The sequence below is a fragment of the Macrotis lagotis genome, chromosome 4, assembly GCF_037893015.1.
Source record: "Macrotis lagotis isolate mMagLag1 chromosome 4, bilby.v1.9.chrom.fasta, whole genome shotgun sequence".
NCBI classification, from domain to species: Eukaryota; Metazoa; Chordata; class Mammalia; order Peramelemorphia; family Peramelidae; genus Macrotis; species Macrotis lagotis.
This window is the reverse complement of record NC_133661.1, coordinates 175328554-175345892: the sequence shown is the minus strand read 5'-3', so window position 1 is coordinate 175345892 and position 17339 is coordinate 175328554. Positions and strand designations below refer to the sequence as shown.

The 17339-nt window shown below is 35.6% G+C and overlaps 1 protein-coding gene across 1 annotated transcript in view; it reads left to right on the top strand.

Annotated features, from left to right (window-relative positions):
- Positions 1-17339, top strand: part of GALK2 (galactokinase 2) — a 178030-nt gene that overhangs the window by 2187 nt on the left and 158504 nt on the right. Inside the window, exon 2 of the mRNA XM_074234713.1 lies at positions 5782-5870. Coding sequence (XP_074090814.1) covers positions 5782-5870 — 89 coding nt within the window. The remainder of the gene's footprint in view (positions 1-5781; positions 5871-17339) is intronic.

The window sequence follows — 17339 nt, the reverse complement described above, 5'->3', positions numbered from 1 at the left end:
GAGATTCCTTATATGTATTTTAATATTTTACAATTATTTAATGTGTCATTTTATGAAACAGAAAACAAAGGTGGTTGTTCATTAAACAAGGTGATTAAGTAAAAATAAATAATATATTTATTGGAGAAAATATATAATCTTGGCTACAAGAGAAAGGATTTATTCTCTGAGTATAGCTAGTTTCACTAAATCAAAGAAATCTGCTCATTCAGGGAGGAGAACTTTCCCAAACTGCTGTCATCTTCCATTTTTTGCAGCTATCTTTTTTATACCAGTAAGAAGTGAAAATGAGACACTGAAGGACACTAACTACTGCAGGTGGTCTTGTAGTTCAGTATGGGTTATTTACAGCAAAAAGGCTGATTCAGAACCAGATGGAGTCAATATGGTTTAGAGAAGGGCTATTTCTTATGGAGGAGAAACTCTATGTATTATACAAATAAGTCAGGGAAGTTCTTGGTGCAATATCAGAAAGTTTGATAAGAGATATAAAAACAACAGAGGCAAGGAAGCTTCCTGGAAACTTGTGAAAGTCAGCCTTTCAGCTTCATCATCAATTCACTTTTCCTATAGGGTCAGTCAAATAGAATAGATCCAAAGGTGGGGCAGCTAGATAGTGCTAGTGGACAGAGGCACTAGCCTTGGAGTGGGGAGAAACTAAGTTCAAATATCACTTCAGATACTCACCAGCTCTGACCCTGGGTAAGTCATTTAATCCAGACTGCCTCAAAAAAAAAGAATAAATTCATAATGACTATATATATATATCATGATCTATGTTGTATGTTTTTTAATTTTATTAAACATTTCCCAATTACATTTTAATCTGTTTTTGGCTGCCAGGTAACTGGACCTGAATTCAAATGCTGCCACTAACATATGTTGGCAACTGTTGAATCCAGGTCTAGTATTTTATTCATTATGATAGGATATCATGAAATGATGAATTTGTTATTGCAAGGCAGTGGGGTTTAGTGACTTCCCCAAGGTCACACAACTAAAGTAAATATTTGAACTCAGATCCTTCTGACTTCAGGGCTGACTGATGCTCTATCTACTGCTTCACCTAGCTGCCCAATGATGAATCTTTTAAATGAAATCTATAGTAAATGTTCTTTAAATTAAAAGGAATATGAAGGACACATTTCAGCCTATGTGAAATATTTCAAAAGAGTCTATGATATTTTAAGTTTTGGAGAAAAATGGATATAAAAGATGGCAAATAATACACAATGTTGAAAAGTAGAACAGTAGTGGCAAAATGGATGGGCCTAATGTTAGAAAGAACTGAGTTCAAATGTGGCCTTAGTTGCTTGCAATGGGATCCTAGGCAGATCATTTAACCCTGTTTGCCTTAGTTTCTTCATCAATAAAATAGGGATAATAATAATTGTTGTGAGAATCAAATGAGATCATTTAAAATAGAAAGCTCTATATAAAATTTAGCTTCATTGTGTTTTATTAAAATTATCATTGTTATTTATATAGTGTTAAGCATTGTCCTTAGTGCACATTTTTATCAAAGGAGTTAGCATCTAAAGTGCTTGTGTAAATGTTAACTATTATTACTTTTTATGTGCCCCTGAATGGTGTGTTTCTTTTTAGCTGGGCCCAACTAGAACTTGAAAGTAAATTAGCTTTTTAAAAGAGGGCAAGTTGCTATGTAGAGAACAGAAATAAACATAAAAATATCACCCTGCTTATAAAATGAGAGCATAATTTGTAAACTGAAAAAGCACTTAATAAAGTGCAGGGACATAAGATTTTATTTCCTTTGATATGCCCTTCTCCAGGGTCCTGGAAGAAATCATTTTTTTTCAAACAAAGCTTCCTAATAGTCCCATGAGAGCTTAGCCTGATTTTTCAAAGAGAAAGAGGTCAGATGCCTTAACACATCTGTCATAAAAATCATAACTCCTAATCTCAGGGTAAGGGCCCTTATCTCACAGAACAGCAAACTACATCTAAAGTTGTCTTTCCCTTAGACCCCAAGATAAAATCCATGCTCATTCAAAGATAGTTACACCCATCAGCTTGTTTCCTTAAGTTGTCCTGCTGTCAAACAAATCTTAAGTCAAAAGAGCTTCAGTCAGCAGTTTGTTTCAAAGAATTGTACTAACACATTCCTTCATGAACAGTGGGATCTTTGTGGGAACCTTCTTTATAATGAAAGTGCACTGAGGTTCTGAGACTGCTTTTTGTCACTTTGATGGCAGCATATTTTAAAGGCTGGAGTGTTCTTAGTTACCAGTACAGATCAACAGAAGTGTAGATACTTCCCAAATTATAAGCATGAAATATTATGTATTATTAGAGAGTAATAGATTTAGAAACACTGAATCAATAGAATGTAACAATAGAGAAGGAAAAGCAAGTTGAATCCTAGAATAATATTGTTGGGTCTTTAGAGTTCATGTTGTCTAACCTTTACTTGGAACAGTAATTCTCTCTAATCAATAAATGATGATTTACCTTCCTCTGGAAGACTGTTGGGGATAAGTGGAATTTGTATAGAGGAATTTCTTCCTTAGGGAGATAGATTTCAGAGAAATATGTTTCAGTCTATTGGTTCAAGTTCTGGCTTTTTAAAGGTCAAGAAGGATTAGATTTTACTTTCCTTTCTACAAGACAATCCTTCAAATGCTTGAAGATAATTATCAGTTTTCCTTATTTTCAAGGAAATCTTGTTTTCTCTAGGCAATACATCCCTAGGTCCTACTGAGATGTAGCGGACCTTGAATACTAGACAAATGAGTGTGAATTTTAATTGATAGATAATAGGAAAACAGTGAATTTTTTAATTGTCCCAGTTTTTTATTATCTTTTAAAACATTTTTAAGCTTAAAAAATAACATAAGATTCATGAGATAAAGCAATATATTTCCATTTCAAAAAAGTTTATAAAATACTACACATTGTGTTCAAAATTGTTCATCTTTTCTTTGCTTCCTTGTATCTTTCTGTTCTCTACTGTGTACTGTTTACTTTATTACCTCCAGTAAGCCTGTAATTAAGCATACATGTGTATACATACATATATGTATACACTTACATTTGTGCCTACTCATACACACATACATACATACATGCCCATGAAAATATACACATATTTATATATATATAAAATATAACAAATACCAAATTTATATACAAACATACTTAGATACATATACATGTATATAATCATAAATAGCTATATATTTGATTTGTGGGCATATCTCATTTTTGTGCCTTCCTATTCCTTAACCTACCATCCTTCCAAGAATCCTTCCCTTATATACCCTTTCATAATCCCTTCCTGCTGAGCTAACTCAGTAAACCCCATCCTCTCTTCTTATTTCTTTCTGAATTTAAAAGACTTTTTTACATATATATACACACATACATATACATGTATTATTCCTTTAACCCATTCTTGATGAGAGTAGGTTTCCAGAACTACTAGCTCTTCTTCCCCATCTAATTCCTCTGTATCAATTCTTCCTCTCACACCTTGTTTGTATAAGGTGAAAACTTTTTTTTTAAATCTTTTCCTAGACCATTTTCCCAACCTACTCTACCCCAAGTCTTCTTCTAACTACCCAGTCACATAACAATTTGTAATGAAATGTAGACATATGATTTATGTCTCCTGTATGAATAGTAAACAATTTGTCTTTATTGAATCCCTTGCAATTAGTCCTTGATGTTGGCCTTATATTTCTCCTGGATCTTGATTTTTTTTTTTTTTTAGGTTTTTTGCAAGGCAAATGGAATTAAGTGGTTTGCCAAGGCCACACAGCTAGGTAATTATTAAGCCATTTGATATTACTCTTTGAGGTAGGAAAGACTTTTGGTTTCAGTATCTTTCTCTGAAGATATATCTCCAGTGTTCTCTATTCCTTTAGTAACTATCTTTGGTTGAGTTCCTTCTCTCTTGCCTGATCATTTAAAATGTTTTTTTAATTTTTAGCAGCTTATTGTTTTAGTCATCTCTGGTCTTGGGGTGTGAGGAATGGTGCCTCAGTAACTTTATCCTGGGCCCTTTCTCTGAACTTCTTTCTTCTTCTGTCACAGCTGGGGCCCCCTCCATATATGGGAAATGATCATACTCCCTGAGAACCCTCCACTGTCTATAACCTTCAGTTTTTCCCACCGTCCTGGAACACAGATGGAGAATTCAGTTCTTCTTTAAGTGTCCATAGCCAATAGAGTCCCTGAGTCATTGCTTCTGCACTCACTGGAGAGTAGTAGTTCCTTCTTGCCTAGGACCTGGGCCTAGCATCCCTTTTCAGTAAAAGTTCCTACTCTTCTCAGGCTTACATGCCAAACCCCCACACTGTCTGACTAAGGGAAAGACTACCTTCCAACCTCACTGCCCCTAGGACTTGCCTCTTGCTGTTTCAGGGAGCTAGCCTGGAGGTAATTTGCTCTTCACTTGACCAGTCTGGGTCCTTTGACCCAGGACCATTTGATAATTGATTAAATAGAAGATTAGAGATTTAAAACTTGAAGGAATCTTATACAGTCCTTATCTAAAGCATAGCTCCTTTTTTTTTACAGAAGAGATGACTGAGGTCCAGAGAGGTTGAATAAATGGAGCAAGGTCACACAAGCAGAAAATGGTATAGCTAGGGTACAAACACTGATCCTCTGATTCCAAAGTCAGCCCTGTCTTTTGTACTTCTCTCACATATGAAATGTGGGGGAAGGAAGAATCAAAGATAACGGGAAGATTTTGAACATGAAAGAGTGGGTGAATATTGATGTTACTAACAAAAATGTTGAAGTTAGAAGTAGGAGTAGGTTTTGGGGGAAAGTATAATTTTTGGAAAGGAAGTGGGATAGTTATAGATTCAGAATGAAAGATGAGATATATTGTTTATTGATAATTCCTAAGATAGTGAAAGGATAAGTAAAGAGCTTTCTGTGAGTGAGTGAATCTTAAAAGGATTTATGGAAATATATGGACAAGAGTCATCCCAGGTTAAAAAGGTATAGAAGGTTACCTTCTGTATTGAGAGAAGTACCTATGTCAGTGAAATCATAGATTCAACATGTATCAGGATATCAAGAATGTTTATATTTTTCTGCTACTCCAGGCCATTTTGAATATGCCTTCCTAAAAACCTTTTATCACACTTTGATGAATTCTTTTATAACATTTCTTAAAGAGCAAATCATCATCATCATTGATAACATGTTGCAGCCCAAAGGGCATTATGCCCTTTGGATTATTTGTAGCTTTGATTCTTTTGAGATTGTGATATTTCAGGATTTGCAGACATGCTTTGGCAACAAAAAGTAGTTTGCAGAAGGCCACCCATTTCATTTTCTGTTTGTAGGAAATGACTGGAAAATATTTATTGAAGTTATATAGTTTTAAAAATAGTTCACATTTGCTTTCTTGTGCCTGGGAAATAAGATTGATTTATAGTAGGAAGAGATTGCCTTCCTTTTTCAAGAGAAGAATCACTAATAACATTTTTTGAGTGCTTTAATATTAGCAAAACATTTTCACCAAAAAAACTTCTGAAGTAGGTAATTCATATATATCATTCTTCCTAATTTACAAACAAGAAAACTGAGGTCCACAGAGATCAAAGTGATATTTCCTATAATTACACAGCTAATAAGTGTCAGATCCTAGATTTGAATTTTGGTTTCCTGGTTCCAAGAATAGTATTCTTTCCATTGTTCCACACAGTACCACAAAGATATTTAGGAGGTGAAATAAATTTGTTTTTATCCTAAGGATATTATGTTGAAAAATATTCTGAGAAATTTTATTTCACCTTTCAGACTGCTAAAGATGAAGAAGATGTTCATTTCTAAGTTTGGATCTATCCCTGAGTTTTATGTTCGGGCACCGGGAAGAGTCAATTTAATAGGTACTTGGAAATTCTTCTCTTAATTTTTTTGCTCTAAGATACAAAACTGGCAAATTCTAAATTTGTTTGTTGATATTTTGCTCTTTACTTTTTCTTTGGGGGATGGGGGTTGATGAAACAGTAACCTATGGTTGTAAGAAATACTTGGTTTCCCTCAGGGGCTCATTTTTTAAATCCATATTTGAAGCTTGGTTTGTCTGTTCATTATTTCTTTTTCTGCTTGTTTATAACAGAATAACCTATCAGAAATTTTTTTTTATGAAGTTGATATGATTTAGAATTTCCCCTTAAATTGCACTCTTAAGATAATTTGGATAGAATTATATAGTTTTTGCCAGGAAAACAACATAGAGGGTCATGAGGAGTTGAATACGGTGACATTCTTTTAAATTTGATCTGCCTTATTAACCTTGCAACAACATCACATATACCTTTTTCTCTCCTCTGACATTGCTACCACACTGGTTCAGGCCCTCATCACTTCCAACCTGGATAATTGCAGTAGTCAGCTGTTGGGTTAGCTTGTCTGAAGCCTCTTCTATTCTAAATCTATTCTCTATTCAGCCACTACAGTGATTTTCGTAAGTCTTATCGTGTCACCCCCATTCAGTAAACCTCACTGATCATTACTGCTTACAGAAATAAAAATAAAATGCTCTATTTGGCTTCTTAAAGCCTTCATAATCTTCATACCTTTCTTGCCTTCTTATGCCTTACTTACTTTTATCTACCCTGATACAGTTATATCTAGTGAACTTTCCTTGCTGTTCCTTGAACAAAATGCACCATCTCTTGGCTATGGGCATTTTTCCTAGCTGTTCTTCATGACTGGAACACTCTCCCCTTTTCCACTCTGACAACTGACCTCCCTGACTTTCTTTAAATTCCAACTAAAATCCTATCTTCTACTGGAAATCTTTACCTGTCTCTTCTTAATTGTAGTGCTTTCCTTCTGTTAATCATTTCTATTTATATAATTTGCTTTGTATATATTTGTTTACATGTAGTCTCCAGCATTAGATTGTAAACTCCCTAAGGTCTGGGACTGTCTTTTATCTCTTTTTATCAGTACTTTTGTTATTGTTTTTTGCAAGGCAATGGGGTTAAATGATTTGCCCAAGGGTCACACAGTAAGTGTCTGAGGCTATTTTTCAACTCCGGACCTCCTGCCTCCAGTTCTATCTACTGAGCTACCTAAGGTGCCCCAGTATCCCCAGCACTTAGCACAATGCCTGTTATGTAATAGATGCATAATAAGTATTTAGCAATTGATAACAAGGCTTTTTTTATTTGATGAAATTCATTGACTGTAGTAGTAATAATGTTTATTGAATGAATCATTATTGACCTAATTGATTTATCTACTAACTTTTTAATTTTGGGAACTCATGAAAAGAAATCTTTAAGTAGTTGGTCAGTTTTTCTCCAGTTTTAACCCACCACATTAACTTTTCCACTTGCTTTTTAAAATTATTTTAATTTTATTAAATATTTGTCAATCCCATGTAAAATTTTATAATATTTTATTTTATTTTATTTATTTATTTGGCTTTTGCAAGGCAATGAGATCAAGTGACTTGCTCAAGGTCACACAGCTAGGTAATTACTAAGTGTCTGGGACCTGATTTGGACTCAGGTCCTCCTGACTTCAGGGCTAATGCTCTATCCACTGCACCACCTAGGTGCTTCTATTATAATTATTTAAAAAATTTTTGAGTTACAAATTCTCTCCCCCTTCTTCCTTCTTGAGAAAGCAATTTGATATTGATTATATATGAATTCATTCAAAATATTTTTTCCATATCAGCCATGTTGTAGAAGAAAGCACACAAAAATAAAACAATAAAAATAAAGAGTTAAAAAATTATGCTTCAATATGCATTCAGAATTCATCAGTTTTCTTTCTAGAGATGGATAGCATTTTTTATCATGGACCTTTGAAATTGTCTCTGGTCATTGTCTTGATCAGAATAACTAAGTCTTTTACAGTTTGTCATCTTTATAGTATTCATAATATTGTATACAAAGTTCTGATTTTGCTAACTTCACTTTGCATATTTCCTAGGTTTTTCTAAAATCTTTTTGCTCATCATTTCTTATAGTACAATAGTATTACAATACAATCACATACTACAACTTATTTAGCCCATTCCCAATTGATGGCTCAATTTCTAATTCTTTGTCACCACAAAAAGAATGCTACAAATATTATAGATGCTTTTCCTTTTTTTAAAATTACTTTTGCATTGGCCCTGGAGTCAAGTGGACCTGAGTTCAGATCCAACCTCAGATACTTAATACATAGTTAGCTGTATGACCTTGGACAAGTCATTTAATTCCATTGCCTTGCAAGAACCAAAATAAAAAAAAATCTCTGAGATTCAGACCTAATAGATGGTATTGCCAGTTCAAAGTGTATGTAAAGTTTTATAACTCTTTGGGCATAATTTCAAATTATTCTCCAGAATGGTTTGACTAGTTCACAACTCCACCAATAATTGTCCAATTTTTCCACATTCTCTCCAGCATTTATATTTTTCTTTTCTGTCATATTAAGCAATCTGATAGATATGTGATAGTATCTGATAATTTTATTTTGAATTTCTCTAATCAATATTGATTTAGAGCATTTTAAATTTATTATTAATACATTTCATTTCTTCTTAAAATTGCCTCTTTTTATCTTTTATTTTTAAAAAATTATTTTTATTTCATTAAATATTTCCCAATTACACTATCAGTTTTTTCTCTCTGGAAGTGGATTTTTCATAAATTTTTCATAAATTTTTCATAAATCCTTTGGAATTAGCTTGTTTTGTTATATTGCTGAGAATAGCTGAATTATTCACAGTTGTTCTCCTAGTCTGCTCACTTCACCTTGCATCATCTCATGTAAGTTCTTTCATATTTTTCCAGGGGTAACTAGGTGGCACAGTGGATAGAGCACCTGCCCTGGAGTCAGGAGGACCTGACATGCCTGAACAACAGATTTTTCTAAAAGCATCCCTATAGCATAGAAGTCTTCCAACACAATCATATACTATAACTTGTTTAGCCATTCCCCAATTGATGATGCACCTCAATTTCCAATGCTTTGTCACCACAAAAAGAGTTTCTATATAGATTTTTTGTACATATAGTTCCTTTTCCTTTTTTTTTTTTTTAGATTTTTGCAAGGCAATTGGGGTTAAGTGGCTTGCCCAAGGTCACACAGCTAGGTAATTTTGAACTCAGGTACTTCTGACTCCAGGGCCGGTGCTCTGTCTACCACCTAGCCACCCTCCTTTTCCTTTTTTAAAAAAAAAATCCTTTGATAAACAGACCTAGGAGTCAATAATGCTGTGTTAAAAGGTATGCCTAGATTCAGAGGCTTTTGGATATGATTCTGAATTGTTTTCCAATTTTTCCCAAATAACATTTATTATTTTCCTTTTCTGTCATATTAGCAAGTTGATAGGTTTAGGATGGCACCACAATGTGGCTTTAATTTGCATTTCTCTAATCAGTAGTGATTTTTTCCTTTGACCATTTTATCAATAGTGGAATGACCTGTTTTCTTATAAATTTGATTCAGTTCTTTCTGTTAGAGAAGTTTGCTATAAATTTACTGAAATTTGCTTTCCCCCCTCCCTCACCCTCACCCTTTTCCTCTTCCTCCCCCAGTTCTCTGTTTTCCTTCTAATCTGTCTCTCCTTTAGTCATACGTTCCTCCCTTATCCATAGTTCTGACAGGCAAATTATTTCATGCTCCCATAATTTTTTTATGTATCACCCTTTATATCTAATCATATACAGGTTTTTTTGATAAACATTGGCTAAATTTATTTATTTATTTTTTTTACAGCAGCATTATTGCTTTTTTGCTTTATTTTTTATTTTATTTTTTCCAATTGCATGGCAAAAAGTAGTTTTCAAGATTCTTCCATTTGCAGCTTATGAGCTCTACATTTTTCTACCACCTTCCCTTGGCAATGAACAATCTGGTATAAGTTGTACATGTACAATTGTGTTTAACATATTTCCATATTAGTCAAGTCCTCTTTTATGTTGTGAAAAAAGAATTAGAACTTGGGGGAAAAAAACATGAGAAAGAAAAAAAACCCAAAAGAAATTTAAAAAAATGAACATAGTATGTTTGGCTCTGCATTCAGATTCCATATCATTTATCCATTTTGACCATATCTTGATATATATATATATATATATATTGTAAAATGTTGGAACTTAACTAGATTTTGCCTGCTTTCTAGTTTTCTCATCAGTTTTTTCTTTTTTCAAATACTGAGTTCTTATTTAAAAAAAACTTGACTCTCTGGGTTTATTAAAGATTAGGTTATTTTGGAAATTTAATACTTTGTTTTATGTACATATTCTATTTCATTGATCCACCACTCTTTTCTTTTCCTTTCTTTTTTAATTTTTTTTCTTTTCTACTAGGCAGTGGAGTTAAGTGGCTTGCCCAAGGCCACACAGCTAGGTAATTATTAAGTGTCTGAGTCCAGATTTGAACTCCACTGCACCACCTAGCTGCCCCTTGATTATTGTTTTGAGATGCAATTTGAAATCTGATCCTGCTAGGCCACTTTCCTTCACTTTTTAAAAAAAACGATTCTCTTTATATCCTTAATATTTTATTCTTCTAGAATTTTGTTATTATTTTTCTAGCTCTATAAAATAGGTTTTTTTTTTGTACTTTGATTCATCTGGCACTAAATAAGTAAATTAATTTAGGTAAGATTGTCATTATTTTACTGGTTCTGCCTACCCATGAGCAGTTAATATTTTTCCAGTTGTTTATATCTGACTTTATTTGTGCTTGTGTTCATAATGAAGTAGGGGAAATATTGGACAGAAAAAATGTTTTACAGTTATTAACATCTTCCTTATGCCTCTCCTCCCCTTCTCACTGTTCAAGCTATGAGATGGGGTCAATGAACTTTTAGTAAAATACTTTACCCCCTCCCTGGCAGGACTCAGTAAATCCCTACCCCCAGACACAAAACCCCCCAATCAGCAAAATCTTGGATCCCTGCCTTAACCTGAAAAGATTTAGCCTTTGACCTACCACTCCTATCTACATAACTCTCTTTACCTCTTTTCTGCTCTCTGAGCTACCTGCCTCCACCTACAGCTCCCTAAGTCCATTTTAAAAGCTCAGCTCCCTTCTCTGTTGGGCTATGACAATTTGTCCCTTTATTCTTCTCTACAATTTATCCCCTACTTGCTTGTCTTTTGCTGGAGTGGGGAGGATGGAGAGGGTGGGGGATGGGGAGGGACAAGGGTCTTCACTAAAAGATAATTGACCTCATCTCATAGCTCGGATGGGGTTGGGGAGAGGTCAGGACAGTACTATTTCATGGTCAGTACAGAGGGTACACATTAATAACTGTAAAACATTTCTCTGTTCAATATTTCCCCTACTTTGGTTTTATTCCTGGGTTTATCTTGACAAGAAAACTCCTAAATATTGTTATTGCCTATAATTATTTTAAATGGTATTTTCCTATCTCTTGCTGCTGGACTTTGTTGGTAGTATATATATAGAAATACTGATGATTTATATGGATTTATTTTATAATCTTCAACTTTGCTGAAGTTAATTGAAATTAATTGAGCCTCCCTACTCCTTTGTTACCCATTGAGTGTCTTGTTCAAAGTCCCACAGGTAGTAATTTGACAGAATTTACACTTAATGTGCTACCTGTTAGAATGACAAAACTGTTCATTTGTGTTAAGCAGACTGCCTATTTCTAACATTTAAATCCTTGGCCTTCCAATTTCTAAAATCCCTTTAATTAGATTTAAAAACATGAGCATCCATGAAAGCTCACATTTATATAATGCTTTCTACTTTTTTTTTTTTTGCTAGTTTTGCTAGGCAGTGGGGTTAAGTGGTTTGCCCAAGGCCACACAGCTAGGTAATTATTAAGTGTCTGAGGTCAGATTTGAACTCAGGTACTCCTGACTCCATGGCCGGTCCTCTATCCACTGTGCCACCTAGCCACCCCTTTGCTTTCTACTTTTAAGACAAACTTGTGAGGTAAATAGTAGAAGAGTTATTATCTGTATATAATTTGTAAACAATGATATCCGATTTTGAGGTTAGGGTGATGGCAGGTTGGAAGCACTCATCTTTTCCTTCTCCACTAATGGGATCCTCTTAGGAGGAACCAGATGGGTTTGTTTCACTTCTGAAGTAGACTCACCTCTAAAGGGAAGACAGTCTAGTTTTTTTTCTCTAGCTCTCTTTTTTTCTCCTGAGGGAAAATTGTAAAGGATTAGGTAATTTGATTACTGGTGGCTGGTCCAACCTGTAGCCCTTGGGCTAAATTGTGGCCCATTCTAGACTCCCCCTCCTGCTCCCCATCTAGTATTTGCTATTGTGCTTTTTGGTGGTGTGAATTGAATTATATTCATGAATGAGTATTGAATTCTGCATGTGACCCTTGGAGCGTTTTTTGTTATGCTACTACTCCAAAAGAGTTAAAAGATTGGACACCACCCCCAAAAAAGGCATCTGGATAGGTACTTATATCTGTGTAATGACATCAGGGAGATGATGCCATGACATGCACATGAATTGAATTTTAGAGAAGGGGTCCTGAGCTAAGTCACCAGCCTCACTTTCTCCTCCAGAGCCATTTGGGTCCAGTAGCCAGATATGAAACAGGACCACTGGAGACTGCCCTGGATGTGAGGCAAGCAAGGTTAAGTGACTTGTCCAAGGTCATGCAGCTAAAAAGTGGCAAGTGTCTGAGGCCAGATTCAAACTCCTGTCCTTCTGAATCCAAGGCCATCCTCTATCCTCTGGACCATCTAGCTGCCCATTAAATACTATGTAGACCTAATAGAGAGGATAGTTGTTTATTTTCTCTACACAAAAGAAATGCTAAACCTAGAATTCTCAAAAGCACAACCTGAAACTGAAGTGGTAACTTAGTCTTAGAGTGATGATTATACTCTCCTAAGAGACTGATATAAAACAACAAAGCATGATAAATTTTATAGGACTTCTTGAAAGGTCAGAAAGCCTGAGGTTTAAGGACAGCAATGTGAATGGAGGGGATAGCAAAGCTATTTAGTGAAGGAAAGAACAATAGGCTGGGTCCAAACAGTTTCCTCCCTGTGTTGTTGGGAGAACCTGCCTTTTAATAGGATGAGTGCTATAGAAAAGCAGGGGGCTTTTGGAGTTTCTTTGGAGGTTAAGATTCGTTTTCTCAGGAAGCAATACTTAAGCAGACTCACTTGGGCAAGAGAAAACCCAGGCCTGGATCCAACATTCCAGCCTTTTTGTTTGTGTTAAGGTCCAAGAAAAGTCTCCAATTACAGAACAGAGGCACTCGACATGATGGAGATGCAATAGCAAGGGTTTATTAAACTAGCTCGAGCTAGGGTTCCATCCTAGGACAGGGCTAGGATCCTGGAACCCCAAATAAAGTGAGGAGAGACCTTATATATGGTTCAGTGGGGGATTTCCAAGCATCTGCCTGCTGATTGTCTTGAGATGGTGCGGTGTGTTCTTATTGGATGCAGGTCCTCGGAGAAGCCCCCCTGTTGCATGGTCCGAGAGCTGACCCTGCAGAATCTCCAGGAGCTGATCAGGCGGAAACTCAGCAAGCTGACCAGAGACTTAGGAGCAGAATTTAGGCAAAAGTTCATAGGTTTCGACACTCAGGGTCTTACAGGCATTCAGGCAAAAGTTCACAGGTTTTGAAACTCAGGGTCTTACATTTGAATTTTTTACAAAGGGGATGTTGGGGTATAACAGAGGATTATGTACCACACAGACTCTGGCCCACAATAACCTGCTTACTGTCTTAATTCTTTAAATGAAAATTTAGTGATCAATATACTTATAACCCAGATCATGTATATATGTGTGTGTGTGTGTGTGTGTGTGTGTGTGTGTGTGTGTGTGTGTGTGTGTAAAACATTAGTTTAGATAAAGGAGAAAGGAAAAATGAGAGATAAAAGAAAAAGCATAGTTACCCAATTGGGGAGGTTCCAACAAACCCTGGACAACTGGCTGGGGACGTGCTTAGATGTCATGACATAGCCTCCAGGGTCTTGATTAAGAAAGTCCCTTCTACAGAGTGTCCTCTCCAAAGGGATTGACTTCCAAAGCCCAATTTCCCAAGTAAGCTCTTTATAGTGTTCACCCACAAAAGTGGCACAGATCCAAGGGTTTACAAGACTGAACACAGTGATCAATGGACTCTCAAATGATCTCAATAATCCCCAAATTTTGGCCCAAACACCCTCAGATCTTGAGGTGTTTTGAGGTAAACACCTAGGCACTGGCCAAGTCCCCAGGTATAGACCTGAGAACATGTTTACTAGGAATGTTCCCCAACACTCCCTGCCCTGGAATATGTCTTAATCAGTCATACCTCCGTTCATTGTGTTAGGGGGAGTTCCTTTTCCTTCATCCAAACAGCTGATAGAGAAGATCTCAATTTAACTCTTCACCTTTCATGGAGTCAAAGGTGGGTTCTTCTGTAATGAAAGGTAAAACATGCAAAGGTAACTATTCATAAGGAGGAGAGCAATTGCGGGAGATGGATTAGACTATCCTTTCCGGATAGTGAGGGGACAATATTATTCACCACTTATCATGCTTGGAGGGTTTCTAATTATTGTTTCTAACAATACATTGTAAAGGGGGGTTCTAGCTGCAAAAAGGTTGGGGAGTCTTGTGAAGGATGGAGGGTTGCTTTTTGGGAATCATCTCTGGTCCAGTCTTTGGTGATTGCTTCCTGCTGAGGAGGGGTCATGTAGGACATGCAGGAAGGTCAGTGTGACCTAAGGATGGGAAGGAGACTGCAACTTGATCTAGGGGAAGCAGGATGTGAACAGGAGCTGGGATTTTGTTATGAGGCAATCATTTTGCAATAATTTTGTGTAGAGAACCTTTGGACAGGGTGACTGTGAGCATAGAGATGCAAGTGGTCTCAGAGGCTTGGCTTTTGATAGATTGGGGCTTTCTTGGTGTAAGAAGGAAGAGATAAATGCAGAGAGAAGAGATGAGGTTTCCAACATCTGTACCCATGGAAGAAGAGGTCCAAAAACAGAAAGGGTATTGAACATACTGACATGGGGGTGGGTAGAGGATATTACAGTTAGGAGTTGTATATAAACCATGAAATGTGACTCCCTTTGCTAGTTCTGAGGAATGTTTGTTCATAGGTTCACAGGGATTTTGCTAGGAAGATTCCCCTTTACTGTGGTCTTGGAATCCCAGTTTGTCACCATGGTGGGGGGTACACAATCAAAATTAGAGGCACAACCAGCAGGAGCTTAGGCTAAGAAAATGAATAGTATCATTAGTGACCAGAAAGAGAGAATGTGAGGGGGAAGGTAGGGTAAGCAGTAACTAGGAGGACATGACCAAGACACATTCCATTCACAAAGGCCACATGTATCAATAGTTTTGCAGAACAGAGTTGGAGGACAAGAAAGGACAAGCACTAGGGGGAATACTTAGTGGAGGTCATCAAAGGCAGGTGTTCTTTTTTTTTAAATTGATTTTTTATTTTTCCAGATTCATATTATGGAAATTTTTCATATGCATATTTTCAAGTTACATATTTTCTTTCCACCCTCCCTTCCCAACCCCTTCTCCTTAGCAGTGAACAGTCAAGTGAATATTTATTTCACATTTGTGTTAAACATGTTTATAAGATTAGTCCTTTTCAGTATAAAGAATTAGGATTAAGGGATAAAGAAAGGGAACCATGATATAGGAAAGAAATATATAAGAGAAATCTTTTAAAAAGTGAATGTAGTATTCATTCAGATATTGAAGGGTTTTTTAAATTTTATTTTGTTTTATTTTTCTTCCTTTAGATGGGGGATAACATTGTCCATAGCCTAGCCTAATAGGGTGTCCTAGATCTTTGAACTGCAGAGAGGAGCTGTATCTGTCAAGGCTGATCAACTCACAATGCTATTGTGAATATGTACAATGTTCTCTTGGTTCTGCTCCCTTTGCTCAGCATCAGATTCTGTAATTCATTCCATCCTTCTCTAGAGTCCAACCGTTTATGTTTTCTTATAGAACAATAGTATTCCATAACGTTCATATATCATAACTTGTTCAGCTATTCCTCAATTGATGGAATCCTCTCAATTTCCAGTTCTTTGCTACTACAAAAAGAGCTGCTCTGAATATTTTGGAATATGTGGGACTTTCCCCAATTTTTTTATGATTTCTGATGGATATAAGCCTAGAAGTGGAATTGCTGGGTCAAAGAGTATGATTAGTTTTATTGCTTTTGGGGCTTGGTTCCATACTGCTCTCCAGAATGACTGGATCAGTTCATAAATCCACCAGCAATTCATTAATGTCCCAATCCTCCCACAAACTCACTAATATTAATCATTTTCCCTTTGTCATTTTAGCCAGTCTGATAGGTGTGAGGTGATATCTCATAGTTGTTTTAATTTGCATTTCTCTAATCAGTAATTATTTGGAGCATTTTTTCATATGGTTATATATAGCTTTAATTTCTTCATTTGAAAACTGTCTATTCATATCCTTTGACCATTTATCAATTGGGAATGATTGTAACCTTATAAATTTGATGCAGTTCTCTATATATTTAGAAATATTAGAACTCTAGCTGTGAAAATTGTTTCCCAATTTTCTATTTTTCTTTTGATTTTGGCAGCATTGATTTTATTAGTACAAAAACATTTTTATTTAATATAGTCAAAATCATCCATTTAGCAATTTATAATGTACTCTATTTCTTTTTTGGTCTTAAATTTCTCTCCTTTCCATAGATCTGAAAGATTTTTTCTTTATTAATTTATCTTTGATGTCACACTTTGGTATAGGGTTTGAGTTATTGGTCTATGCCAAGTTTTTGCCAAACTGTTTTCCAGTTTTTTCAACAATTTTTGTCAAATAGTGAGTTCTTATCCCAGAGGCTGATGTCTTTGGATTTGTCAAACAGTAGATTATTGAAATTATTTAATACTGTTTCTTTTGAATCTGTCCTAATCCACTGGCCCATTACTCTGTTTCTTAACCAGTAGTAGGCAGTTTTGATGATTGCCACTTTATAATATAGTTTTAGATCTGGTAGAGCTAGACCACCTTCCTTAAATTGTTTATTAGTTCTCTTACTTTTCCTGACCATTTGTTGCTGTAGATGAATTTTGTTACTATTTTTTTTCTAACTTGGTAAAATAATTATTTGGTAGTTTGATTGCTATGGCACTGAATAAGTAATTTAATTTGGGTAGACTTGTCATTTTTTATTATATTAGTTCAACCTAATCATGAGCAATTGACATTTTTTTCCAATTGTTTAGATCTGACTTTGGGTGAGAGGTGCTTTATAATTGTGTACATACAGTTTCTGGGTTTGCCTTGGGAGGTAGATTCCTAAATATTTAATGGTGTCTATAGTTACTTTAAGTGGAAATTCTCTATCTCTTGCTTTTGGGCTTTAGTGTTCATAT